Genomic DNA, 24,091 nt, shown 5'->3' on the forward strand with positions numbered 1-24,091 from the left:
CTTGAAGGACACTCTGCAATCTTATTTTGCACCTAGAACCCTGATTTAGGACCGGTGCCTAATTATCTCATGTGATCAGAGGGTACTTCAATTCCCCTGAAGTCCGAGGAGTTAGGTGGCACGTTGGTCATCCAGGCAGAGGAGACAGCATAGGCCCCGGGCGTGCCAAAGGTCACCCACTTGCAGAATTGGCACTGGATTCTGCCTAGGCAGCTTTGTAGGCCCAGCCCTTTTTTCCATGAGATATTTGTGTTGTTTCAGTGACGAACAGAAATCTACAAGATTTTACCTTCCATATGGAAAGGAAGTGGGATTCATAAGAGGAGAAAACCCCATAAGATCCACAGCCTATTTTATTGTTTGCCTGGCTGGTGCATTTTATGGTACAAATGACAGTTTCACCTAATTAACTTTTGGGTTATTACTTATTTTTGGGAAAATAGTAGCCAGGTGTATTTAAGTGGAGTTATACTTCATTCTGTCTTCTTTATGTATTCATTAGTATTTATACTTTGAAATAGAAATACATTAAACCAACTTTCAAAATAATGTTGAAAAATGAGATTTTCTGAATTGTTTATTCCTTTTGATCCTGTGGAGAATAACAGAATCAAAGGTTTAGTCCCGGGAAATATCTCAACAGGCCATTTAGTCTATTGCTTTCATTTGACAAATGAGGAAACTGAGTCTCAATGAGGTGAAGTGATTTCATTTTTAGATACATTGGTTATACATAAGTGACAGAGATAGGTTATGAGCCTGCATTCCTTGATTTCCAGAGTTAACACTCTTTCCACTGTATCATAGTGAATATAACAGAAAATTGACTAAATTTAATTATTTGTGACAAGTACTATCATATGTTGATATATTTAAAAGGAATAACAAATTGTACACAATCACTTGCGATTTCATGTGCAATCTTTTTTTTTTTTCATTTTATAGCTTTTTATTTACAAGATACATACATAGGTAATATTTCAGCATTGACAATTGCAAAACCTTTTGTTCCAACTTTTCCCTCCTTCCCTCCCCCTTCCCCCCCAGATGGCAGGTTGACCAATATATGTTAAATATGTTAAAGTATAAGTTAAATACAATATATGTATACATGTCCAAACTGTTATTTTGCTGCACAAAAAGAATCAGACTTTGAAATAGTGTACAATTAGCCTGTGAAGGAAATAAAAAATGCAGGTGGTCAAAAGTAGAGGAATTGGGCAGTGATCTTTTTTATTATAATGTTATGTTCATTTCTATTATACAAATTAAAAATCAAATAATTTTTTTTTTTAAAAATCACCCCCTCCTCATATTCAGGTGCCATAATTTCATTAGTACTTGTCTATATAATTATAATAGTAGAACTTGTCCTTGAAAGAGATTAGAAGTAAAGGAAGCATACTTCTCTCTCTTCTGTGCAGAAGGTGCACAGATTTAGTTGATTTGATAGCATCAGATTTAGTTAATTTGTTACTTTGCAGGACTGCTCTTTTTCTCTCTTTTTTAATTTTTTGTAATAAGGGATAGTTTTTGTGGGAGGGGAAAGATATTCAGATATGAAGGGAATATTAAAAACAAAGGATTGCCATAAAAAGTAAGCTGAGTTCAAAAAAGATATGAAATCTTATAGTTGCAGACGCTCCTTAGAGTACCTCATACATTATATATGATCACCAATAATTCATTTTGTCAGTTCTCTGTTATCAGCAGCACTGAAGAACAATATGTGCTAGATTGGTGAAGTCCTCTCACTCCTCGTGCCTCAGTTTCCATTTTGTCTTCAGTGAAATGAGGAGGTGGAACCAGATGGCCTCTTGAGGTCCAGATCCGAGTGCCTGTGACCCCAAATCGTTTTTCTCAGACATTGGCCAAGCCTCTTAAAGGCAGAGCTGCTTCCAGCTCTCTCATTTGCTGCCCTGGAGTGGGACAAATACAGCTATGATATACTAAAGGCATTTTTAGGTGTACAAACCAGAAAGTTAATTGATTGCCCAGTTCAGTTGGGAAAGCCTGATAGAACTTCTAAAGGTCTAAAGATTTGGGTTGTTTCTGGCCGGTCTTAGAATAGTCAAAAGCTGGTGGTGGGATTTAGCAGTCAAGTGTGCCCAGGGAAGCCAAATTTACTCAATTTAGTGCATATTTGAGCTCTCCCACTAGAATGGAAGCTCCATGAGATCAAGAACTGTTTTCTTTTTCTTTTTATAACTCTACCTAAGACCTTTATATACCTACCATCCTTGCAAGGATCTAAATATCTGTCTACTATCTAAAATTTCACACCAAATACTATCCTAGGTACTAAGTATTTAGGGACAGTACCTCAATGAATACTTATTGACTGGCACTGCTACTGCCACTACTACCACCTAGCTAACATTTATGTATACCTCCTGTGTTCTGCTAGATGGTGCAGTCATGATAGAGAGTGCCAGGTCTGGAGTCTGGAAGATTTGAGTTGTAATTCATCCTCAGATGTTTACCAGCTGTGTGATCCTGGGCAAGTTCATTTACTCCTGTTTGCCTCAGTTTCCTTATCTGTAAAAGAGCTGGAGAAAGCAATGACAAACTATCTTAGTATCTTTGCCAAGAAAAATCCCAGATGGGGTCACGAGGAGTCAGAAATGGCTGAAAAACCACTAAATAGATCCTGTTTCAGTAATTATGTCAAGCACGTTATACATATCTCATTAGATGCAATCTTGGGAAGTAGGTACTATTATCTCCATTTTAGAGGTGAGGAAAATGAGGGACACAGACTTGACCCCAGCATATATCTAGTGACTGGATTTGAACTCAGGTCCAGGGTTTTATTGTCTGCCATAAACTTTTTTAACTTAGGCTACTTTATTGCTTGACTAATCAGCATGATATAGTGAGGGCTCAATTTTCTTATCTATAAAATAAGGTGGTTTGGACTGGATATTCTGTCTCTAAAGTCCTGTCTACCTATGCGTCGATGACCCTATGATCTTCTCTTTCCCTCCCCCCCAGCCAGATATTCTTTGAATAGAATCATGATAGACTTAATTAACTTAAAGTAAATTTTCTTCTGTGTCCCCAGAGAGACAGAGAGAATGTGGAGTGCATAGGGTCCAGTTGATTACTGATAATTGCAGGCAGGCATGCAGAGCTCAGACAATGTCTTTCAACCGAGAGGATAAGGAACTGTTATTTAGTGTGTTTATAACATTGAAAGACCTGTGATGTGAGAAATGGAGTGGGAAGCGAATCATCAGGCGCAAGCCATGCTTTTGCCAAACCTCATACCTCCTTTGGTGTTGCTGCCTTTGTGAATGGGATGGTTTTGCTTAAGTTTCTCAGAAAAGCAGAAATACCCAAGCTCTGGGTAGTCAACTTATCTCCCACTGCTTTTTGTGGATGCCTCCAGAAATAACCTCTTTTATCTAGGGAGCCAATCAGAAAAATAGGGCTTGAAAAGAGAGCTCTGGGAAGGACCCTGTACAAGGGAAAAGCCTTTGATGTCCACCATTGTCTTTCTTTGCAAGTGGGGCCTCCAGTGGGTCTCTGATTTTTGCCATAAGCCTTCTCGACTCTAGCTTCCTTTTTGGAAATGTGACATCGACCTAAGTGTGTTTACAGCATAGTGGTGGATTGAGTCAGAACACATCCTGTTTTAAAATGTGTTTCCCCTTGCACAAATCTGCTTTAATAATGATCCCCAATGTCATTAAAATGCTAAATGTCTCTTGGCTACTACTTTCTCTGAACTGATATGGCTCCCCATTTAAAGCATTCTCTGTTACCTTAGTTTATTGTGGCTACTTTTATCATTAAGCATAAGGCCGCTGTCTGCCTCCCTCCTTGGTTTATGCTTAGAGCCCTGAGAGGCTATTTTGTTTCATTCATTCACTTATTTTTTATGTCGTTTATGTATATTTAAGGGAAGGTTTTATTGAAGTCTTTTTGTTTTTATGTCAGTTGTTTCTGGATATATTCCTAGTTTTATAGAGCTTTCCCTAATAATAAATAATGCTTAAGTCAGACTAGCTGAAAAAGTGACTCCATCTGACAGGATGTGAGAGGTCTCCCACCTCTGGAAGGGGGGAAGCAGGGTAGAAAGCTATTTTTCTCTCTTCTCCAAAGCCAGCATTGTCTCTCACATTTCCTCAGGATTATAGCTTGTCCCTGGGTTCTCATCCAGCAAAGGGCAAGCTCTGGTCACTTCTACCAGGATGAATAAGCGAAAGTATGGAATACATGTCTGTCATCCATGGACCAGCCTTGCAAAGGTTCGAGAGGCATGTATGTGTCACAGAGCAAAGAGCACACTTACTGCCTCTGGAGTCATGGGACTCTAATAGCACCATCCCCTTAGATTTAGAACTGGAGTTGGTCATCAGGCCCAGTCCCCTCATATTACAGAGGAGGAAACAGAAAGTGACTGGGAAAGGTCATTCAAGGAGTAGGGAGGTCTCCAGCCTCAGAAATGCTTCCTACTTTGCGAGGGAACCTAAGAGACTCAGAGTCTCTTCTCTTCCTAGTACCTCAGTATCTCATCCGAAATGGATTATGGCCCCTTCTGGCTCTTACTCTGCAATCTTATGACACTGAATTGGCTATCTGGCCTTTTTTTTTCTAGTCACAGGAGCTCCTTATACCTCTCCTACGGCCCAGAGAGGGTTGAGCTCTGCCTAAGTGCAGGTGGGGTGGGGCGGATTCATATCGACTGCTATCGTAGTTCCATAAAGCATTGAAGCAGCCCTTTTGGGTACTTTTCCATTGTCAAGCCTGAAGAGGAATTACTGTCACAGTTCTTAAACTGTGAATGCTCCCTCCATTTTCTGACTTTCTCTGGTTCTGGGCAGCTCATAAATGCTTCATATGTTTTGGATAAGTGTGTGTACTTAGAGAGTATTTAAGCTGTCAGATACTGATCTTGAAAGCCAAGGTACAAAAGTGCTATAGAATTTTAAAATGCTGTTACATTTTTTGTTATTTTCATTGTTGCATCTCAGTGCATAAATGATGGTTGCTTTTTTCTTTGTTTCTTTTTAAGCTTTGTGCTTTCGGGAAACCTACATGGGGGCTCTGTGGTGGCCAGCTACCCTTTTGATGATTCTCCTCAGCACAAGACCAGTGGGATCTATAGCAGAACTGATGATGATGAAGTCTTTAAATATTTGGCCAGATCCTATGCCTCAAAACACCCAATCATGAAAACTGGTGATCCGCGCTGCCCATCAGAGGAAGACGAAACTTTCAAAGATGGGATCACCAACGGAGCCCATTGGTATGACGTGGAAGGTAGGATGTTGCTCCCTCCCCTCGCCTTCATTTTGGGAAATGTGAGGAAGAAAGTGCAAGATCTGTGATACACTGCCTTTAAGAGTTGTTCAGGAGTCTACCTCCCCTGTCCAACTAATGGTGAAGCTCCCCATCGTTAGGTTAATACCTTCAAGTAAAAATGGCTAATGGCATTTTGAGCAGATGGTAAAAACACCAAAGTCGTCATAATGAAATGGTATCCTCTCCAAGGTACAATCCCTGAAGTTTTTACTTATTTTGTAGAGTTAATTGTGGTCTGCCTTTCAGCACTTCTTCTGTTGTTTCCCACCTCTGCCTCCATCTTTTAACTCTTGTCATCATTTTACATTCCCACCTGGGCCACAGTGTGTTTCCACCCATTTAGGTGACTTTCTTTGAGGAGAATAGGACGGTGTCTTATATTTCCCTATGATCGCCTTGGACTGAGTGGCTGTTTCACATTAGGGAGAATAGATTTACAGCTGGACAGGACTTTAAGGGACAGTGTTGAAAATAACATAAAAATTTTGTTTAAAAAAATTTTAAGGCAAGGGGCATGAATTGGAGATTTATAGTTTCATAAAAAATTATCTTTTGTGTTCTGCTATTTATATGGGAATGTATGTGTGTTTTTAACTTACAAGTATTATTTTGCTGAGGCAATTGGGGTTAAGTGACTTGCCCAGGGTCACACAGCCAGGAAATGTTAAGTGTCTAAGATAAGATTTGAACTCAGGTCTTCCTGACTTCAGGGCTGGTGCTCTATCCAGTATGCCACCTTGCTGCCCCAAATAAAATTATTTTTAAAATATTTGTAAATTAATCTTTTTCACATAGCTATCAGAGATGAATTCTGACCCTTTATCCTTGTATGAAATTATTGATTTTTTTCTTAATGTAGAAGCTAACTAGATTTTTAAAAACAATTTCATTTTTATAGCTTCTTTAGGTTAACTTATTTTATGCTTACAGTAACCTTGGGAAGTAGGTGGTGTTTTTATATCCCCATTTTGCAGATGAGGAAATTGAGGCAAAAATGATATGCCCAGAGAGTTGGTTTGAATTCAGGTCTTCTAGATTCTGGTCCCCTTCACTCTCCAGCTACCTCTTTTTAAAACAAAATATATATTTTTTAAGAGATTCCCTTGACTTGTGTAATAGAAACATAAGCAAACATAAGACCTGTCCAGAGAGAAGGACTATATGAAGTCGTTAGTTGCTTAATTCAGACATTTTCCTGTTTTGAAATGAAAAGTTTTTTAAAAGGTGCCTTGAAGCTTTGAAGATAGTTTCAATTGGGCAGCTTGCAATGTATAGTTATTTGGACTTCTATAAAGTTGCAAAGATGCTTTTGTTTTAAGTTCAAAAATATAGCTTTATTATGACCTTGGTCAAACTGAACTTTTCTGACTCCTGATTTTCTCATCTGTAGAATGGGGATATCCCCCTCTCAGTTAGACTGGATGACCCGAGGTCCCTTCCAGTTTGACATCTATGATCTTAACAGTTAAAAGATTATTATTCTTTTCTGAAGAAATAAAATCTTTGCGACATCTTTTACCTCCCTGATTGTGTTTGTGTTGACTCATTTTTCTGGCTTAACTTCGGGTTAGCCACCTTAGGAAGCTTTGACCTGATTTCCCCAGTGGTGGAAGCTCTAATGGTTTCTTCACTGGCAACTTAGCTCACTGTGTTTGTCTTCTGTGGGGCCCCATCTGAGCTGGAGCTTGTGACACTGTTTCTGTAAACCAGGATATCCTGGAGCTGGCGGGAAAGGCCATGGCGATGTGGTCCAGATATGTGGCTTACCTTGTCCCTGTCTGATTCGTATCAAGGTTCAGCGCCTGCAGAATTACTGCCAAGAAGAAATTAAGCACCAGCTCAGCAGGGCCGGCTCTCCGTGTTCAGGCCCTGATTGGTCAGTGTCTTTTGAGAGGAAGAAAAGGGTAGGGTTGAAAAAACCCAGGATCACTTGTTATTCAAGATCATGTTTGGATTTTACCAGGTTGATATTTCCTTAAAATGGAGCAGTAGCCACAGTAGTTGTGTCATGGAGATGATTTATTGGGTGGGGGAGAGGGAGGGTCCAGTCTTGTGTTTTTTTAAATAAAGTTTTATTGATGTCATTTTTATATCATCATAATTTGCCCTTTCCTTGAGAGCTATTCCATATAATACATAGTATTTTTAAAGACAGAAAAAGAAAGAAAAAGAGAGAAAAAATCAGCATAATTGATCAATATATTGAAAAGGTTTGGAAAGGAGCACAAGGTACCATACTTGGTATGAACTTGTCCCACCTCTGCCAAGAGAGTATCATCTTTGTAATTTTATATCTTTTCCTTTAAAAATTTTAGTGTGCATCCTTTCTGTTTTTCTATCCTGTGATTTCATTAATGTGGAGGTAATTCCCTCAAATCAGGCAGATGAGGAAGCTTTCTGTAACTTAGCCTTGGTATTGCCTTGCAGGTAACTTGCCATTGTGTACCTGGCCTTTGAAAACTGGTCTTAAACTGTGATCAAATTCAAGTAGAAATCACTAAACCTCCATACATAAGTGTCCCTGCAGCCACCTGTTGACTTAGAAAACCACGTGTTCACATTATCTGTGTTTTATTGTATTTTTATTTATTTTGTTAAATATTTCCCATTACATTTTAATCTGGTTCAGTCTGTGTGTCTCAACACTTTGAGGTTGCAAAGCTCTATTTCTCACCAGTAAGAATAATGGACATTTTGGGGTTTAAAGTTTGTAGAGCGCTTTGTGAATTTGTCTGGTCTGAGCATTATCCCGGCCTCGTGAGGGAAGATATTTAGATGTTTTTCTCTCCATTTTACACACGAGGGAGTTGAGACTTAGATGGTCACGTGCCTTTGAACCCAGACCTCTTCCGATGACAAGGCCACGCCAGTTCTGTTTTCGTGCCATATCCCAAGATCCTGTAGATGAGCAGCAGTGTCTTACTCAAACAGAAGTGGATTCCTGCACTGCACATTGACTTAGAAGACCACAAATTAATATTATCTATATTTTGTATTTTTTGTTCATTTTAATCTGGTTCGGGTGGTCCCTCCTGGTTGGACATTTTTGTGCTCTTTAACATTTAGACAATGAAAGGCCATGTTGGAATTTGCTAAGATAAGTTAGGAAGAAGAAAAAAATTTGCTCCTCAACCTGAGAAAAATAAGGGTAAAACAGCTTTTTTATTGGGAGGAGGAGGGAAACAGGAGTTGCTGAAATAGGCCTTTTAATGATTGCTTATCAGGCTGAGTATTTCATTCAGGGGAAACTTGTTGTTTTTTAGTTCTGTGTGACAAGACTGTGATAGTCTTATGACACCTTGAGGTCAATGTGTTGGGTTTTCCTTGTTCCCTTCTTGGTCACTTTACCAGTTGAGATAGATTAGCTTCTTATCTGGCCTTTTTACAGCATCAGCTTGTGTTTCTCAGTGAGATTATGATTCAGCCCTCACAGGGGAGGAAATGATTCAAACAATAGCCAGCTCCAGAGATTTGGTTTCAGATAGCTTACTCTGTTGTGGCAATTAGACCAATACAATTCCTGATCTCAAAAGGTACAAGCATATAGCTGTCTGGAGAATACAATATACCCATGAGGATGTAGTAGTCAGGGCCTCTCAGAATTTTCATCTTTTTGGTTTGCTACAGACTTTTAGTCTATCCCTTTTCTAAATAATATTGGTTATTCTGTTCCATCCTGTGCTTCCCCTCTCATCTGTGGAATCCCAGAGAAGTAATCTTAAGTTCTAAGTACTTTTGGGGGTCAGATTCTTCTTCAGACTATTGCTCCTGAGCCCCCAACCATTGTGTTTACATTTGCTAGTCAGCCAGAGGATATGAATTTCAAAATAAAGATCTTGAATGAATAATAACTTTGAATTCAGTAAAAGTAACAGCAGAATTTCCCTCCCCAAAAGAAACCAAAAACAAAACAAAACAAAACAAAAAAAAACCCAACCCTCCTTGAGTTGCTTTTTCTTCAGTTCTTCTAAAGAAGAAAATTAAAACAGTCCGTTAATGTCACATTTTCTCACCTGTTTCCATCTCTTATAATGGTAGGGATCTGGAATGTGGGTAGAGGGGATATTATAATTCTTGTCAGTTTAACTATAAAAAGAAATGCCAAGTGGTCTTGTCAAAAGTGGTTTCATGTGTTGAGGGGATGTTAGGTGGAGAAACATTGTAGTGTTCAAAATAATCAAGGTACAGTGATCTGAAATGGATCAATAATTAAAGAAAGAATAGTAAAATCGACTTGTTTAGTGAAAATGCAACCATTTGGGCTGCCAGTCTTCCCCCACCTCCTCCGAAGCATCGTTCTTTGTTGAATTATCGAATAAGTGGTTAGTCAAGCAGTAGCAGAAAAAAAGACCCCATTTCATTTTGATCCCAGAAATGGATGTAGATGATACTTCCTTAACATGGAAACACTTGAGAATCAGAAATGAAAAAATAACTCGTTTAGTCTGATAGAATTTGAGGCATTTTTTTTTAAAGAAATTGAATTACACATGAAATAAAATAGCTTCCCAATAAATATGTACCCTCAAGTATGAGGTTTTGTTTAATTTGTTAACTCATTTCTCCTTCTCTGGAAAATGAGGTAAGAAATGTTTACTGTACATAGATCTTCTGGTGAGGTGCTGGTATTTAAGGAGCTCTTTTTTGGAGTTGGTAATGAAAAGCAATTGAAAAAGTTTGTACTGGGTTGTTGACCAGGGTTGCAAGACTTTTGTCCCTGGGAACTCTTTACAATGGACACAATAGGTCACATTCTTCATTCATTCATGTAACAAATATTTTGTTGAGCGCTTACTTGTCAGAGACATTTTGTTAAGGGCCGTGATGGATCTAGAGAGATAACACAATTTGTGTTTCCCACTCGTAGAAAATGTATTGTCTAATTAGGGTGGGAGAAGACCTAATTATAATCACCTCCTTCCTTTCTTTGCAGAGATTGGAAACTGGTGGGGAGAAGCTATGGGTAGAGAACATTGCGTATACCTCACACAATTTATTAGTTTTGGTAAACTGCTTTACTCCTCTTTTTACTTCTTTTTTGGGGGAGTCACAAGGTCACTTTGCTGGGTAGGTAAGGAGGAAAAGATATATTTAGAAATGAAGATGATATATAAATAATATTTTTATATTGTGATTAAATTAGTTGTGTATGTGTAGGAGATAGTGGCAAATGAGCTAGGGCCCCATTGTAGAAGACTTCTGTAGATGGCGGGGTCCTAGACTTCAAGGTGCAAGTGCTGCAGAGAAAGAGAGAGAAAAAGAGTGTGTGTGTGTACGCCCATGTGCATGTATACACTTACCCATACAGAAACAGATGTGTGTGAGAGAGGGATAGACTTCCTGGCACAGCTGTATTAGCGAATCCAGCTGCGGGCCCTGTTTTGCAGACTTTGGGAGTTCTTGGGCAGGAGAGGGCTTCATTCCTAATTGACGCCTTAAGGAGCCAGGCTGTGTGTGGCGTATTTCTGGATGATGACACGGAGGAGTCTGGAGACAGGGAGAACAGTTAGGAGGTACGGCAGAGGTCAGCAAGAAGGCCCAGTTTCTTGAAAGCCTTGCAGGCAAGGGGATCCATCTTGGAGCAGAACTCGAGAAGTTTTGTATCTTTTTGGGGTTGTGGACCCCTTGGGCAGATGGGCAGATGGAAGTAAGGGTCTCTCTTCAGAATCAAGTCTTTAAATGCATCAACTACATAGAATTGCAGCTGAAACTGTCTAATTCTACTTCTGGAACCAAGTAGAACCAGTATAATCTCACCTCCCTGTGCAGACCCTCAGATAGTGGGAACTTGATTTTTTGCAGCTTTGTGTAAAAGTTCGCATCTGTCCCTGCTGAATTTCATCCTCCTGGCGTCGGCCCAGTGCTTTAGTTCATTGGAAGTCTGACTCTGTTCTCCAGTGTGTGAGCCGTTTCTCCCAGCCTGGTGTCTTCAGCTGGACTAGCTAGCTTCAGAGGCCTCATTTATAGAAGGAAAGCTTGATCCCCCTCTGGTCTGGTGCCCTGTGCTATACTGGGCACCAGTATATACTGGTATAAAGTTTTATACCTTGCCCAGGGTCGCCACAGCGAGGGAAGTTAGCCATGTCCTCCTGGCTGACTCTGCCCTCCCTGTATCTGAGCAACCTGCCGGAACCAAATGGAAACATGCGGCCGGCAGGCAGCCAGCTTGGAAACGGGCCGAAGCGGGGTCTGAGGTGGGCAGGGGCCTGCCCTCTGAGCGCCTGCCGGCTCTTGGCTCGGTTGAAGTGGCCACTTTGGGGAACGTCTACAAAGCCTACAGAAGCATGTATTTTTGAGGGTTTAATTTTGCAACTGTTTCTTGGCATAAGCTGATTGATTTTAAGCCAGGAACAATTCAAGTCAATTATATATTTTTTTAAAAAATGGAACAGATGGGTCTCCCTTCCCCCCACCCCCTCTCCAAACTAAGTGTCCTTCTGGTTTGCTAGCTTGCTTGTGTGAGATCTGTTCGCTTTGGGGGAAGGGAGCTGTGGGATCTAAATCTCAAATCTTAACACTTTGCTCACATCTAAAAATTCCTTTTAATCATTGCAGCTCCTCGGGGAGCCAGTGCTGGAGCTGTGGGCTTTGCCATTTGGTCTCAAGGAAGGAGTAGATGAGTCTGTTTTTGCTGGAGCCGTGCCCAACTCGGAGTTATTATCTTGGCTTTGCTTTTATCTGCAGGAAGAATATTTGTTTCTGCCTTGGGTACGAGCTTCCTTTTGTAAATTGAAGTAACTTAATATAAATGCTGACCCTCAGGCACATTGCAGCCGCCTGTTCTGTAACTGGAGAGTAGGGTGGGCGCCCAGGTGGTGGGTAGGATGCCATTTTGGTGATACTGCCCTCCCCACTCCAAGATCTGGGCATCAGATCCCAAGCTAGGTACGTATCTTTTCCCAATATGAACTTTTTATTTCATTTGGGAATAACAGTAGTCAGATGGTGACCATTTATTAAAACACCTACTATGTGCCAGGCTTAAAAGATAGGCAAACAGCAGTCCCTGCCATCAGCGAGCAGACATTCTGATTGGGGAGACCATGGGCAAGCAGTGGTCTACAGGAGAGACTTGTGGGGTAAATGGGAGAAGTTATTAGAAGGAAGACTAAGAGGGAGGGGGAGGGGGAAGCTTTCTGTAGAAGGTGGGATCTGGCCTGAGACTAGAAGGAGCTGGGAGGGAGAAGTGAAGGGGGAGAACACTGGAGAACGTGGGGGGCTCCCGGGGAAAGGGCCCAGATCTGGCTGAAGGAGGGTCTTGGAAGAGCCAGGAGGCCCTGACGATAGGGGAAGTCAGAAGAAGACTGGAAAGGTCTTTGAATGCCAAGTGGAGGAGTGTGAATTTGATCCTGGAGACAGGGAGCCACTGAAGTGACTGAGTGGGTGAGGGGTGTGGGGGGCGGGGGGTGGGGGGGTGACACGGTCAGACATGGGAAGATCGTTCTGACAACTAAGTAGGGATGGAGTGGAGGGAGAGGGAGGGAGCAGGGAGGCCCCCCAGACTGTTGCAGGTCAGGTGATGAGGGGAGCAGGAGTGTCAGATCAGAGAAGGGGGCATTTGAGAGGTGTTCTAGGGCAGAAGTGACAGCTTTTGTCAGCTGCTTGGGGACGTATTGTGGGGCAGCCAGTTTGGGGGGTCCCCCAGGGATGGAACTGGGTACGTGAGGTGAGAAGTTAGAGGAGGATGGGCTAGGACAGTTAGATTTGAGACTCATCAGCATAGAGATGGTAACTGATGAGATCAGTCAGAGCAGAGGGCCCGGGCCAGGCCCTTGTGGGGCACCTGCAGTGAGAGGGCATGGAGCAGACAGGGAAGAGGAGAGGGGGGTGGGGGACGGACTTTGGCAGAGGCTGCTGAGAGCTGAAGAGAGGGGAGGCCTGAGAAAAAGCCTCAAGAAACCAGAAAAGGCTGAGAAATGGGTTGGACTCTGTCAGCTTTACCTTAGGTTCAGTAGGGTCCCCCGATCAGACCAAAAGATCAGAGACCAGGACTGAAGTTCCAGGCGGGGGGCCCTAAGCCATAGATCTTGAGACCTTTTTCCCCATATAGTCAGTGTATTATATTTTGTGTTTATTAGCACGCTTCACATGCTAGAAGAGACTCTAGAGACCATCTTATCCAACTTTCCCATCTTACAGATGAGAAAACTGAGGCCCTCAAGTGACCAACCAGAAGTTGCATAATCAGCAAGCTTGTGTTAAGCACCTACTGTGTGTTAGGTAAGCACTGAGGCTCTCCAAAGGCACTCTCTCAAGGAACTCATTGACAAGTCACTGAGCTCTAAAGTGCCAAAGCCAAGATTTTTGGAGGCGAGCATTTTGTTTTGCTTTTTTAAAAAAATTTTAGACTCAATCATAGACCAGCATGAGAAAGGACTTTAGAGGCTATCTGTTTCATTTTACAGATATGGAAACTGAATCCTATAAAGGTACAATCCGAGAGGAAGTAAATGTCGGAGGGGAGATTGAACCCAGGGCCTCTCGTCGCAGAGGTAGCACCCTTCTTTCCTTCCTCGCACCTTCTAAGTCTGGGCTTCTGAGACTAGTCTGGAGCCAGAAGGCTCATCTCTCGGGACCCTCTGTCATTTGTAGCGAGGAAAGTGAAGTCCCAGAGAAGCTCAAATGGCTTTGTTCTGGGCCACCCAGGTGGTGAGGGAGGGTTGGACCCGGGACCTCTCCTTACCCTGGCCTCCTGCCCCATCTGCTTGCCTGGGATCATTTCATTAGCAAATATATATTCAGTGGGAGTGGTAAAGGAAATAAGGTTCTCGAAGATAAGCAGCCCAGGCCGAGTTCATGGCCCTGCCTGGGCAAAATGGGAGGTGGATCGACAACAGCCCGCCATTGATTTGGGGGAAGGATTGATTTTTTTTGATGACTTGCTTATTTCCCTGGCCAATCTTCTGACTGGCTCCTTTACATCTTTCTGTGAACTCTGTTAGAACCAAGGAATATTTATTAAAGGGCTCCTGACCACCCAAAGCAGTGTGGAGTGGTGGTTAGAGACAGGCCTCCCTGGGCTTAGGTGTTCCCCGGCTCCCTACGCGCTCCTCACGCCAGCAGCCTCCAGTCCATCCCAGAGGGAGAAATTCACCCCCACAGCCCCGCCATTGGGCCAGGTGCCGGTGCTGTACAGAGACCCAGGTGACATCCCTGCCCGCCACGAGTTGACAATCTACCAGTCACCTGCTCAGCTCACGCCAACTCATCCTCTGTGGGATTATTTGAAGAGTGGCTGTTGATTTGTTTTAAATCACGTTTTTTGAAGAGTTTCCCACTATCAGCCTCCAGCCCTCCAGGAGTCATCCTTGTTTTTGTTTGTGATTGTTTTGGATTTTTCTCTAATTTCTTTTCACCTCTGCTTCCCCCAACCTAGCTTATATTCTTTTTTTTTTTTTTTTTTTTTTAAATTTTATAATTATAACATTTTTTGACAGTACATATGCATGGGTAATTTTTTACAACATTATCCCTTGCACTTACTTCTATTCAGATTTTTTCCCTTCCTCCCCCAACCCCCTCCCCCAGATGGCAAGCAGTCTTATATATGTTAAATATATTACAGTATATTCTAGATACAATATATGTGTATAGAACCGAATTTTTTGTTGCACAGGAAGAATTGGATTCAGAAGGTAAAAATAACAGTTTACATTCATTTCCCACTAGCTTATATTCTAATGAGGTTGGAGGGACTGAGACAATATTGACATAAGAGTTGTTAAGGGCTGTTTAAGGGTCCCCTGAACTTTGGGGGGGGGGCAGAATCTAAATCACTTCTTGTGCTTTTGTTTGAAAACTTCAAATTTGCCCTCTTCTTTTTCCTGCTTCAGTAATATGCATTTATTTCTGCCTTGTTTGCAGAAGTGGAAGATTACAGGTAGTAATATTGCATATATCCGTATACTTGCTATGTTGGTTGGGTTGAACTGCCTTTTTCTCCCTTGGTTTGTTCTTTTGAGAAGGAATAGCTCAGTGGGTGGGGAAGAGGATGAAAATCTACTCCCTAATGAAAGTGATATGGAACCGGTTACAGCTTCTAGGCCAGTCAGCGCTGGGATCAAGCCCACAATTGACCCTGACTTAACGCACATTTAAAAACAAAACCCCACATATGGTGTGCCAGGAGTGACTTGGACCCTGCTCTCGTCGGAATTCTCCCGGAGAAAAAGTCAACACGTGAATAAGTAAAGACAAAAAAAAAAGTTATTTTGAGTATTGGAAGGGATCTCAATGGCCATCACCCACATTCCCCAAAAATCCTTGTTGTACTGTCTTTGCCTAGTGGGGAGCCTGTCCCTCCCGAGGCAGCCGTGCCCACTTTGGGATGTGTCTGTCTGGAAGGTTTCTGAAGGGAGAGAGATCATTAAAAAACCAGGGCAAGGAGTGAGACCAAGAAAGACTTCTTCTGTCTCTTGGAAGGTCAAGCTTAAGCCCTCAGATTCTTAACCAAGAGAGTATGAACTGTGTGTGTGTGTTCCACACATACATATATGTAAATTTATAATATAAATGTGTTATTTATTATATATTCATTTTATATATCCTATATTTTTAATTTTATTATATATGATTATATTATATTATATAGTTTGATAACGATAGTCATATAATTTATTGCCTTTATTCATTGAAAAACTTTGCTGTGAGAAAGGGTCCATAGGCTTCCCCGGACTGCCTGCTAAATGGGTCTAGAAACCCTGCTCTAAAACAGTCACTGGCAGAGGAGATGCTGACCCGCATGGGCAGGAGTTTTCTCATCTGGGAGCGCCTGTCAGCATCCCGGCACAGGTCCAGCCCCTGGGTCTCCCCCCACTCCACGGGGCTGTACTTCAGAATGCAGATTAAAAAAGAGGAGGGAATTCTGTTCAATGAGCCAATGCTTCCATCAAGTCCACCAGTGTGGGCAATGTCCCAGATCGCTGGCGCCCACCCAAGTCTGCAGCAGCTCTTTAGGGAAAAACCCCCACAAACTTAAATAGACCATTTCTACATCTTGGAATAAATATCCTATCTGTAAAAATTCTTCTAATTTGCTTCCCAGAGAAGAGAAGCTCCACTGTGTGGTGCTTGAGACTTAACAAATGTCCTGCTGGAACAGATCGAACTCTCGCCTCCCCAGAACAGCTGATTAACTCTGACAAAATTATCTTCCAGCGATTTGCATTTCTCACCTTGAGATTGCAGCTAGAGCCTTGACAGTGGATAATTGGGCCTAAGATGCTCCAAGGGCGGAAACCAGCTCTTCTGGGCGCCATCTTTGTCCATGGCAATCAGATGCTCTTTTTCTCTGGTAGAAGGGGGCTTTGCTTTTGTGTTTGCAACCGCCATGCCGGCCCTGGAGTGGGTGCCTCAGAAATGCCCGCTGCTTGTTTGCTTGATCCCCGGAACGAGCACTGGTTCCTTCCAGGTACTGGTGAGAGGGCAGGATTTGGGAATGGGAGGATCCAGATTCAGATCTTCCCTGTGGGCTCCCCGGTGGTGGTGAGATGAGGTAGCCCTCTTGGATTTCAAGGTTCTTCCCAGCGACTCTGGGAGGTAGGTGCTGTTATCGTCCCCATTTTACAGATGAGGAAGCAGAGGCCCGTTCGGTTGTTTCAGTCCTGTCCAACTCTCCGGGACCCAGTTGGAGTTTTCTTGGCAGAGACACTGGAACCGTTTGTCTTTTCCTCCTCCAGCTCATTTGATAGATGAGGAACCTGAGGCACCCGGGGTGAAGTAGCTTTCCCAGAGTCACCCAGCTGGTGTCTGAGAGGCTGGATTTGAACTCAGGTTTTTTTGACTCACAGAACTGCCTTCTCCCCTGGGCCAGCTCAGGCCTCTGGGCCCTTGGTGAGGTCCCCGGACCTCCCTTTACTCCTCTCTCAAACTGGGGGTGGGGGGGAATCAGCCTGGGTGAGTGCCGTAGATGGTGGAGCCGCCCTACCTGTGTGTGTGGGCCCCGGGAGGGCGGGATGTTTTATGGGCTGATAATAATAGCTTCTCTTACATAATACCTAGCGGGGAGCAGAGTTCTTAAGGTAGAGTGTTTAATTTGATGCTGACAATAAGCCTGGAGGCAGGTGGTAAGACGGAAGCAGCTTCAGATGCCCCCATTCAGGGCAGTGCCCGGAGAGCAGATGTGCGGGGGTCTGTGACTGGGCGGGCACTGACCCCTCAGGATCCCTGTCTGCCAGAAGAGGGAGCTGGACTCGAGGGCCTGGGAGACCCCTCCCAGCTGCTGCAGGGAAAGCCATGGTTTTAGAGAAGCCCTGCCTTGGGGACGTAGCAGGAGGTGGCTTTCTTCTTCCCCCTCCCCTGGACCCAAAGCAGCCGATGGGCCTCAGAGCTGGGCTGGCCCCTGCAGGGTACCCATCTAAGCACCTTCCTATGCCCCAGGCCTCCCCTTGTCCTCATCCTCATCCTGCAGAAAAGGATAAACAAAGATTTAAAGATATTAAAAAGCAGTCCCCCAAAATCTGTACATTCACAGGGTCTATGCGCCTGTGCCATGTTCCGTTCCCTCCAGCAAGGGGGCAATGGTGGCTGCCTTTATTAAAAGGCTGGGCTTCTTGGTGTGGTTTTTAAACGGTTCCTCAGAAGAAGGGGAAAGGGCTGCTGAGGAGGACTCCAGCTTGATGACGAGAGGGTGGTGGGACACCATTTTGCAGACTGGCCCTCAAGCCAGGTCCTGATGGCATCCTTCACTTAGCACATGGCAGTCTGATGTAAGTTGATACCGTGACATGATGGGTAATGAGAGCCAGCTGCAGGGGTCTGAAAGGCCTCACTTGAACTGCTCCCCTCCCCCCATCCAGGCTGTGGGCCCCGGCTCTTCAGCTCTCAAAGCCGCTGTCAGCCCTCAGAGGTCAGGGAAATTCCCTGTGCAAAGGAGGTCACAGACCGGGCCTAAAAGCCAGGCCCTGACCTGGGTGAGGGCTGCTTAATTTTCTATGGGTTCACTGGACAATTTATTTCATTTAGATAAATTTTGTCTTCCCAATTGGACTGCAAGCCTCCTATGGGAAGGAAGCTTATCTTTATCTAATTTTTTTTTTTTTTAGCAGAAAAGTTCTTAATTCTTTGAAGGCAGGAATGGTCTTTCTTTTTATTTTTTATGTTCCCAGAGCTTAGCACAGTGCCTGACACCCATAATAGGCGCTTAATAAATGTGTCTGACACACAGATGCTCAACATATTTTTATTAGATTGGATTGGATATAATTGATTCCTTTTTTTTTTTTTTTTTTTTTGTGCATTTGAAAACATTGTTCTGAGAGAAGTGCACAGGCACAGGACGTCAAAAGGATCCAGAAGACACAAAGTCCAGTCAAATCCACAAGCATTAATCACCAGCTGTGTGCCAGGCTCAGTGCTGAGCGTTGGGGACCCAAAGAAAGACAAAACATTCCTTCTGCTCATGGAGCTCCTCAATGAGGACTGTACAGAGCAGCTCTGGGTTGGCTAACATGGAGGTAGTACTGGAAGTAATCCCCTTAGCATCAAGGCAAACAAAAAAAAAATTCAGAATCCCTTCTATCTATTCAGTCCATCAGCCCGTGCTAACTAAGCCTTTACTTTGGGCCCTGTTCTAATAGGAAATGCAAAGAGGGAAAAAAAAAAAAAAAAAAGGTAAAACAGCCTTGCTCTCAGAGAGCTTCCTTTCTAGCTGAGCACCTTACACCCAGATAGATCCGCACAGAGGCAGGTGCTGGCTCCCTTTTCCCAGCTTTCCCCTCTTTACACCCTTCCTCTGGGGTCTGGACTTCTGGGGACTGGAAGGGACTCTTGTTATTCAAGCACTAGGACGGGTCATTATTGTAGTTTTCCCATTTCCAGAGGATTTTACAGATATCAATGGCATTTTTGCTTTTTTCTAAGGTTAAGTTTTCATTTTTTAGCCAAATTTGACTTCCTTCTTCCCCCTGTGGGTTCTTTTTTTTTGGGGGGGGGGGGAAGTCAGACAAATCTCCTTTCATTCCTCATTACACTTTCCCCCCCCCTTTTTGCCGCAGAGACAACTCCAGCATTAGAGATATGAGTTCATTGATGCAACTTGTCAGAGATAAAGATTAAGACAGAAAAAGGGAGAGACAGACAGCAAGAGCTGAGCCCTTCCTGCTCCCCCATCCTTCCCTGCTTGTTTGCCAGTGCCCCAGGGACCATCTGTTTCTATCACACCTGAGAATTGTTGAGATCCAATAACTCCTTGCCAGCTCAGCCTCTTCTTCCTGCTCACCGGGAGTCAGGTTCTATCAGCAGAGCTTATCTAAATGGTTCCAAGTGGAATAACTCAATTCAACAAGCATGGATTAAATACCTACTATATACAGAGGCTCGCTAGGAGGTCCAGGGAGACAAGGAAAGTTTCTGTGCCATTCCCCTGCCCTTTTAGGGCGTAGAGGTGATCAAGCATGGGCACAGTCTGGAATATAATGACTTGGAGCTGTCCGAAGGGGAAGGACAGGACAGAGAATGGGGAAGGGAGGAGGATAAATAAAAAATTCTCAGAACAAAAAATATTTGTTCTCCTCCAGTAATAACAACAGCTGGCATTTATGAAGCACTTTAAGATTTTTCAAAACACTTAACAAATATTATCTTATTCCTTCTGTTTATTGTTATGAATGTGCATGTGACTGCATGCTCAGGTGTCGTTTCCCTGATAGGATATGGGCTTCTTGAGGACAGGAGCTTTTTAATCCAGGCCCTATTAATGGGGAACACAAAGGGGGGAAAAGGCAACTTCCATTCTAGTAGGAGAGACAACTTGTATGCCCAAAATAAACCCAGAGTACAGGAAATATTTTGTGTTCTTATCCCCAGCACATAGTAGGGAGATGAGTAAATGTATGTTGACTGATTGGTCACCTAGTCAGTCAGTGGAGGACTCTATGAAGTCTATGGCTGGCTGGAAGGAACATCCATGCTTGCATCAGAAGACTTGGCTTGTTCTGCATTTCTTGTGATGTTGGGCAAAACACTTAACTCCTGAGTCTCAGTTTCCCCATCTGAAAATTAAGGGAGTTAAGGGATTTATTGCTAATTCAGACACCGAGATGCTGAGATCTCTAGATGAATGCATGAAAGAAGCAGCATTTAATAAGTATATACTATGTATTGAGCACAATTCTAAGCACTGGGCTTACAAATCCAAGCCAATGAGACAGGCCCTGCCCTGGGGAAGCTTATGGTTTCATAAAGGAATTCAACACAAGAAGGATGGCTCAAGTTGGAAGGTGATGGAGAGAAATATGGCTTGAAAATAAAGAGAGAAAAGCTCATTTCCAGAGGCCAGATCCCCACGGAAGAGGAGGAGGATCAGAGGGCAGTGTAGAAAGAATGAGAAGAGAGAAGGATTGCTTGGGGTGGCGGGGACAGGCGTGCAGACGGAGATGATAGTAGCAGAGAATATGGGAGCTGGCTTCTGAAATGGCGAGGGCATCAAACAGGGAGGGCGAATCAGAGCAAGGCAAACGGAGCACAGAGCAGAACTGGGATAGTGGATTCAGGGCTGGAATTAGGACCTCTACAATTTTTTTCACAAATGGGGAAATTGAGGCCTGGGGAGTTTTTTTAAGTAGTTGAAGGTCCCAGCTCACAAAGTCGTCAGCGTCAGAGAGGTGGGATTTGAAGCCACATCCTCTGTCTCCAGAGCCACTGGGTACCAGAGCCTGAGGTGAAAGTCCTTGGGTGATACCCGGCCAGATCTCATCTTGACAGATGAGGAAGCTGAGACCTGGGGCGGCCAGTAACTTGCCCAAAGTCACAAGGTTGTAAGAAGAAGTGGGCCGGACCAGGAAGGGATGTGACAGATCAGCGGGCATGTATAATAAGCCTGGCGCTCAGGTACAAAGACCCTTGCCATGCGGAAGTTTGCATTTTCTCCGCCGATAACTGTGCACGCACATCCCGGCGAAAGGATTCTAGATATACTGGTATCTCTAGTCAGTCCATCAGGAAGCATTTATTAAGCACCTACTGGGGCACCGTGCTGCTCAGTGGGGGTCCCGGGGAGGCCGAAGAAGGCCCCTGCCCAGAGCAGCCTGAAGCTCTGGAATGGCCTTTTCTTTTTTTTTTTTTTTTATTTATAATTTTTTTCACAGTATATATGCATGAGTAATTTTTAAAATAATATTATCCCTTGTATTCATCTTTCCAAGATACAATATATGTGTGTAAATCCCATTTTCTTGTTGCACGTTAAGTATTAGCTTCCGAAGGTGTAAGTAACTTGGGTAGATAGACAGTAGTGTGAGCAATTCCCAGTGTTCCTTCCCTGTTGTTTCTGTCCATCATTGATCAACTGGAAGTGAGTTGGATCTTCTTTATGTTGAAGATTTCCACTTCCATCAGAATACATCCTCATACAGTATTGTTGTTGAAGTGTACAGCGATCTTCTGGTTCTGATCGTTTCCCTCAGCATCAGTTCATGCCAGTCTCTCCAGGCCTCTCTGTGTTCCTCCTGCTGGTCATTTCTTACAGAGCAATAATTGGAATGGCCTTTTCTAAGCTTCTTCCTGGCTGCTGCTGGGAGCATTTTGCGCCCTTCCCCTCCCTCCCATTCTCCCTTCTTGAGTCCCGTGTACATTTGTTCACCTAATCTCGCTTGAATAACACAGGTGGTTTCAAAATTAATTCCTTTTGAAAACAAACGAGGCCTTTGTGGGCCCTGCTCCGGCCAAACAGCCGGCTTTGTGGCGGTGCTTTTGTTGTAACCCGATCGAGCTCTGGGCCGAACCTGTTCTCGCCTGCTTTCATGGCCGCGGAAGGAGAAACTGCAGGCCTGGGACTGCGGCAGGGGGAGCCTGGTCTGCCGGAGCCTCCAGGGAGAAAGGGGGGGGCTGTGGGACGGCGGCCCCACCTCACGCCCTCAGCTTCCTCACTTGTAACAAGAGGCAGAAAGCCCAGAAGGCCTTAAGATCGCCAGTTGTTTGTTATCGAGATCCTGTTATTTGATGCTCTGGGAGAGGTGGGTGCTCTGGTTCCTCCTCTGTAGAAGCGCTACACTCCAGGCAGCGCAGAGAGGAAAGTCCCTTCCCCAGGGCCTTCTGATTCCCCCGTGAGGACTCCTTCCCCTCTGCTACAAGTCACAAGAGGGGGGCACTCAGCCCCGAAAGGAATGAGCAAATGGCAAAGCCAAGGAGGGGCTTCCTTACTGGGGGGCTCGGGTGAGGCGGCCATTTTTGTTCGTGTTCCCACGACGTTCGCCATGTGACCTTGGGCAGTCACCGAGCTGCCTTGGCTTCCTTACTGTTGGTGAGTCCTAATAACTCAGGGCCAGCGTGTAAACAGCCTGCAGCAGGCTTAGCAGACCTGAAAAGTGTAAATGTTAATGACGGGATTACAATGTTACTGCCAAGGACACGTGGAAGGGCTGATCTTGGGAACCGAGGGCGAGGGCCCGCAGCAGCAAGGCATGGGAGACTGGCGGCTGGTCAGTTCTCTGGAGGGCAGCCGCCGATGCGGAGCGCCCGTTACCGCCAAGGTTTTCAGTGTGTCCAGAGGTTTCCCGCACTTTTTCTTTCCAAACATTTAGAGGAAGGCTTGGGAGGGGGAGGAGAAGGCCCAAGGAAAGCCAGGCTATCTAAAAACTAAAGGTGTCGATACAGTCTATTTAAAAAGGAGGAGCATGACTTCTGTCTCCTGCAAAGGAGGAGAAAGGGAGAACGCAGCGAGGGCGCGGCCCCGACCGTGAAGTTAGAGGGGAAGTCGTGTGCTGGGGGATGGGAGGGTTGGGAGAGACACAGAGACAGAGACACAGGTGGAGAAAGAGACAGACAGAGAGACAAGGGGAGAGAGACAGACACAGACGACACCACAGGGGGAAAGAAAGGATTTCGGTGCCAGGATGGGCACTTGTGGGAGCCTCAGTTTTGGGGTCTGTCCGAGCGTAGTGCTGCCGCTTTGCTGGGAGCGGGAGCGTCGGTAAGGGGCGCAGACCCGGCCTTCCCTTGGCCCCCAGGCGCACTGACGGCCCTTCTCCTCTCCCCCGGCCCAGGCGGCATGCAGGATTACAACTACATGTGGTCCAACTGCTTCGAGATCACTCTGGAGCTGTCCTGCTGCAAGTACCCGCCCGCCTCGCAGCTGCGCCAGGAGTGGGAGAACAATCGCGAATCTCTGATCACCTTTATCGAGAAGGTAAGATGCCCCTCCCCTCTCTCCCCCTGGAAATGAGGTTTGTGCAGACACAGAGGCGCCTTTAGGGGGCGCTTTGGCGGCTGGAAGCCCTTGGCGGAGGTAAGGAAGAAGATGGGGGAGCCGGGGCTCCCAGTGGGAAGCGTGGTTGGGGGGTGGCCTGGGAGGAGAAGGCTTGGGGACTGAGGGATGGGGGAGGGGCGGGCACTGCTGCTTGGGAGGCCAGCTTCTTCGCTTAGGCCTGGGAGGGAGAACCCGGGGAGGAATGGGCGAGGGTCCTCCTCACCCGAGGCCTGCAGGCAAAGCTGGGAGCAGAATTCTTGTCTGGTCTCACGGGAAGGATTTATTAAGCACCTACTGTGTGTCAGGAAGATAGTCTCTGCCCTCCAGGAGCCCACGCTCCAATGGGGACGACCACGGCCTGGTAGTCCCGCCAACAGGCTCCGGGAACTCTCTGGGGTCCCCAGGCCTGACTGCTGCCTTTCCTGGTGTCCTCCAAGTGGCCGTTTATCCTGTGTGTGACTTATGTTCTATGTATTTGTCCGCATGTTGTCTCCCCCGTTAGAGTATAAGCCCCTTGAGGACCGGGACTGAGGTTTGCCTCTTTTTAGATATCTCGTACTTACTGCAGCAATGGGCACATAGTAGGTGCCTAATAAA

At 44.7% G+C, this 24,091-nt stretch overlaps 1 protein-coding gene across 2 annotated transcripts in view; it reads left to right on the top strand.

Moving 5' to 3' along the window:
• The window catches only part of CPD (carboxypeptidase D), a 155,692-nt gene that overhangs the window by 99,654 nt on the left and 31,947 nt on the right, over nucleotides 1-24,091 (top strand). For both annotated transcript variants that reach the window (XM_074263791.1, XM_074263790.1), the window contains 2 exons: nucleotides 5,021-5,268; nucleotides 23,292-23,434. In XM_074263791.1, coding sequence (XP_074119892.1) covers nucleotides 5,021-5,268; nucleotides 23,292-23,434 — 391 coding nt within the window. The remainder of the gene's footprint in view (nucleotides 1-5,020; nucleotides 5,269-23,291; nucleotides 23,435-24,091) is intronic.

The sequence above is a fragment of the Sminthopsis crassicaudata genome, chromosome 4 (assembly GCF_048593235.1).
Source record: "Sminthopsis crassicaudata isolate SCR6 chromosome 4, ASM4859323v1, whole genome shotgun sequence".
In the NCBI taxonomy this organism is placed as follows: Eukaryota; Metazoa; Chordata; class Mammalia; order Dasyuromorphia; family Dasyuridae; genus Sminthopsis; species Sminthopsis crassicaudata.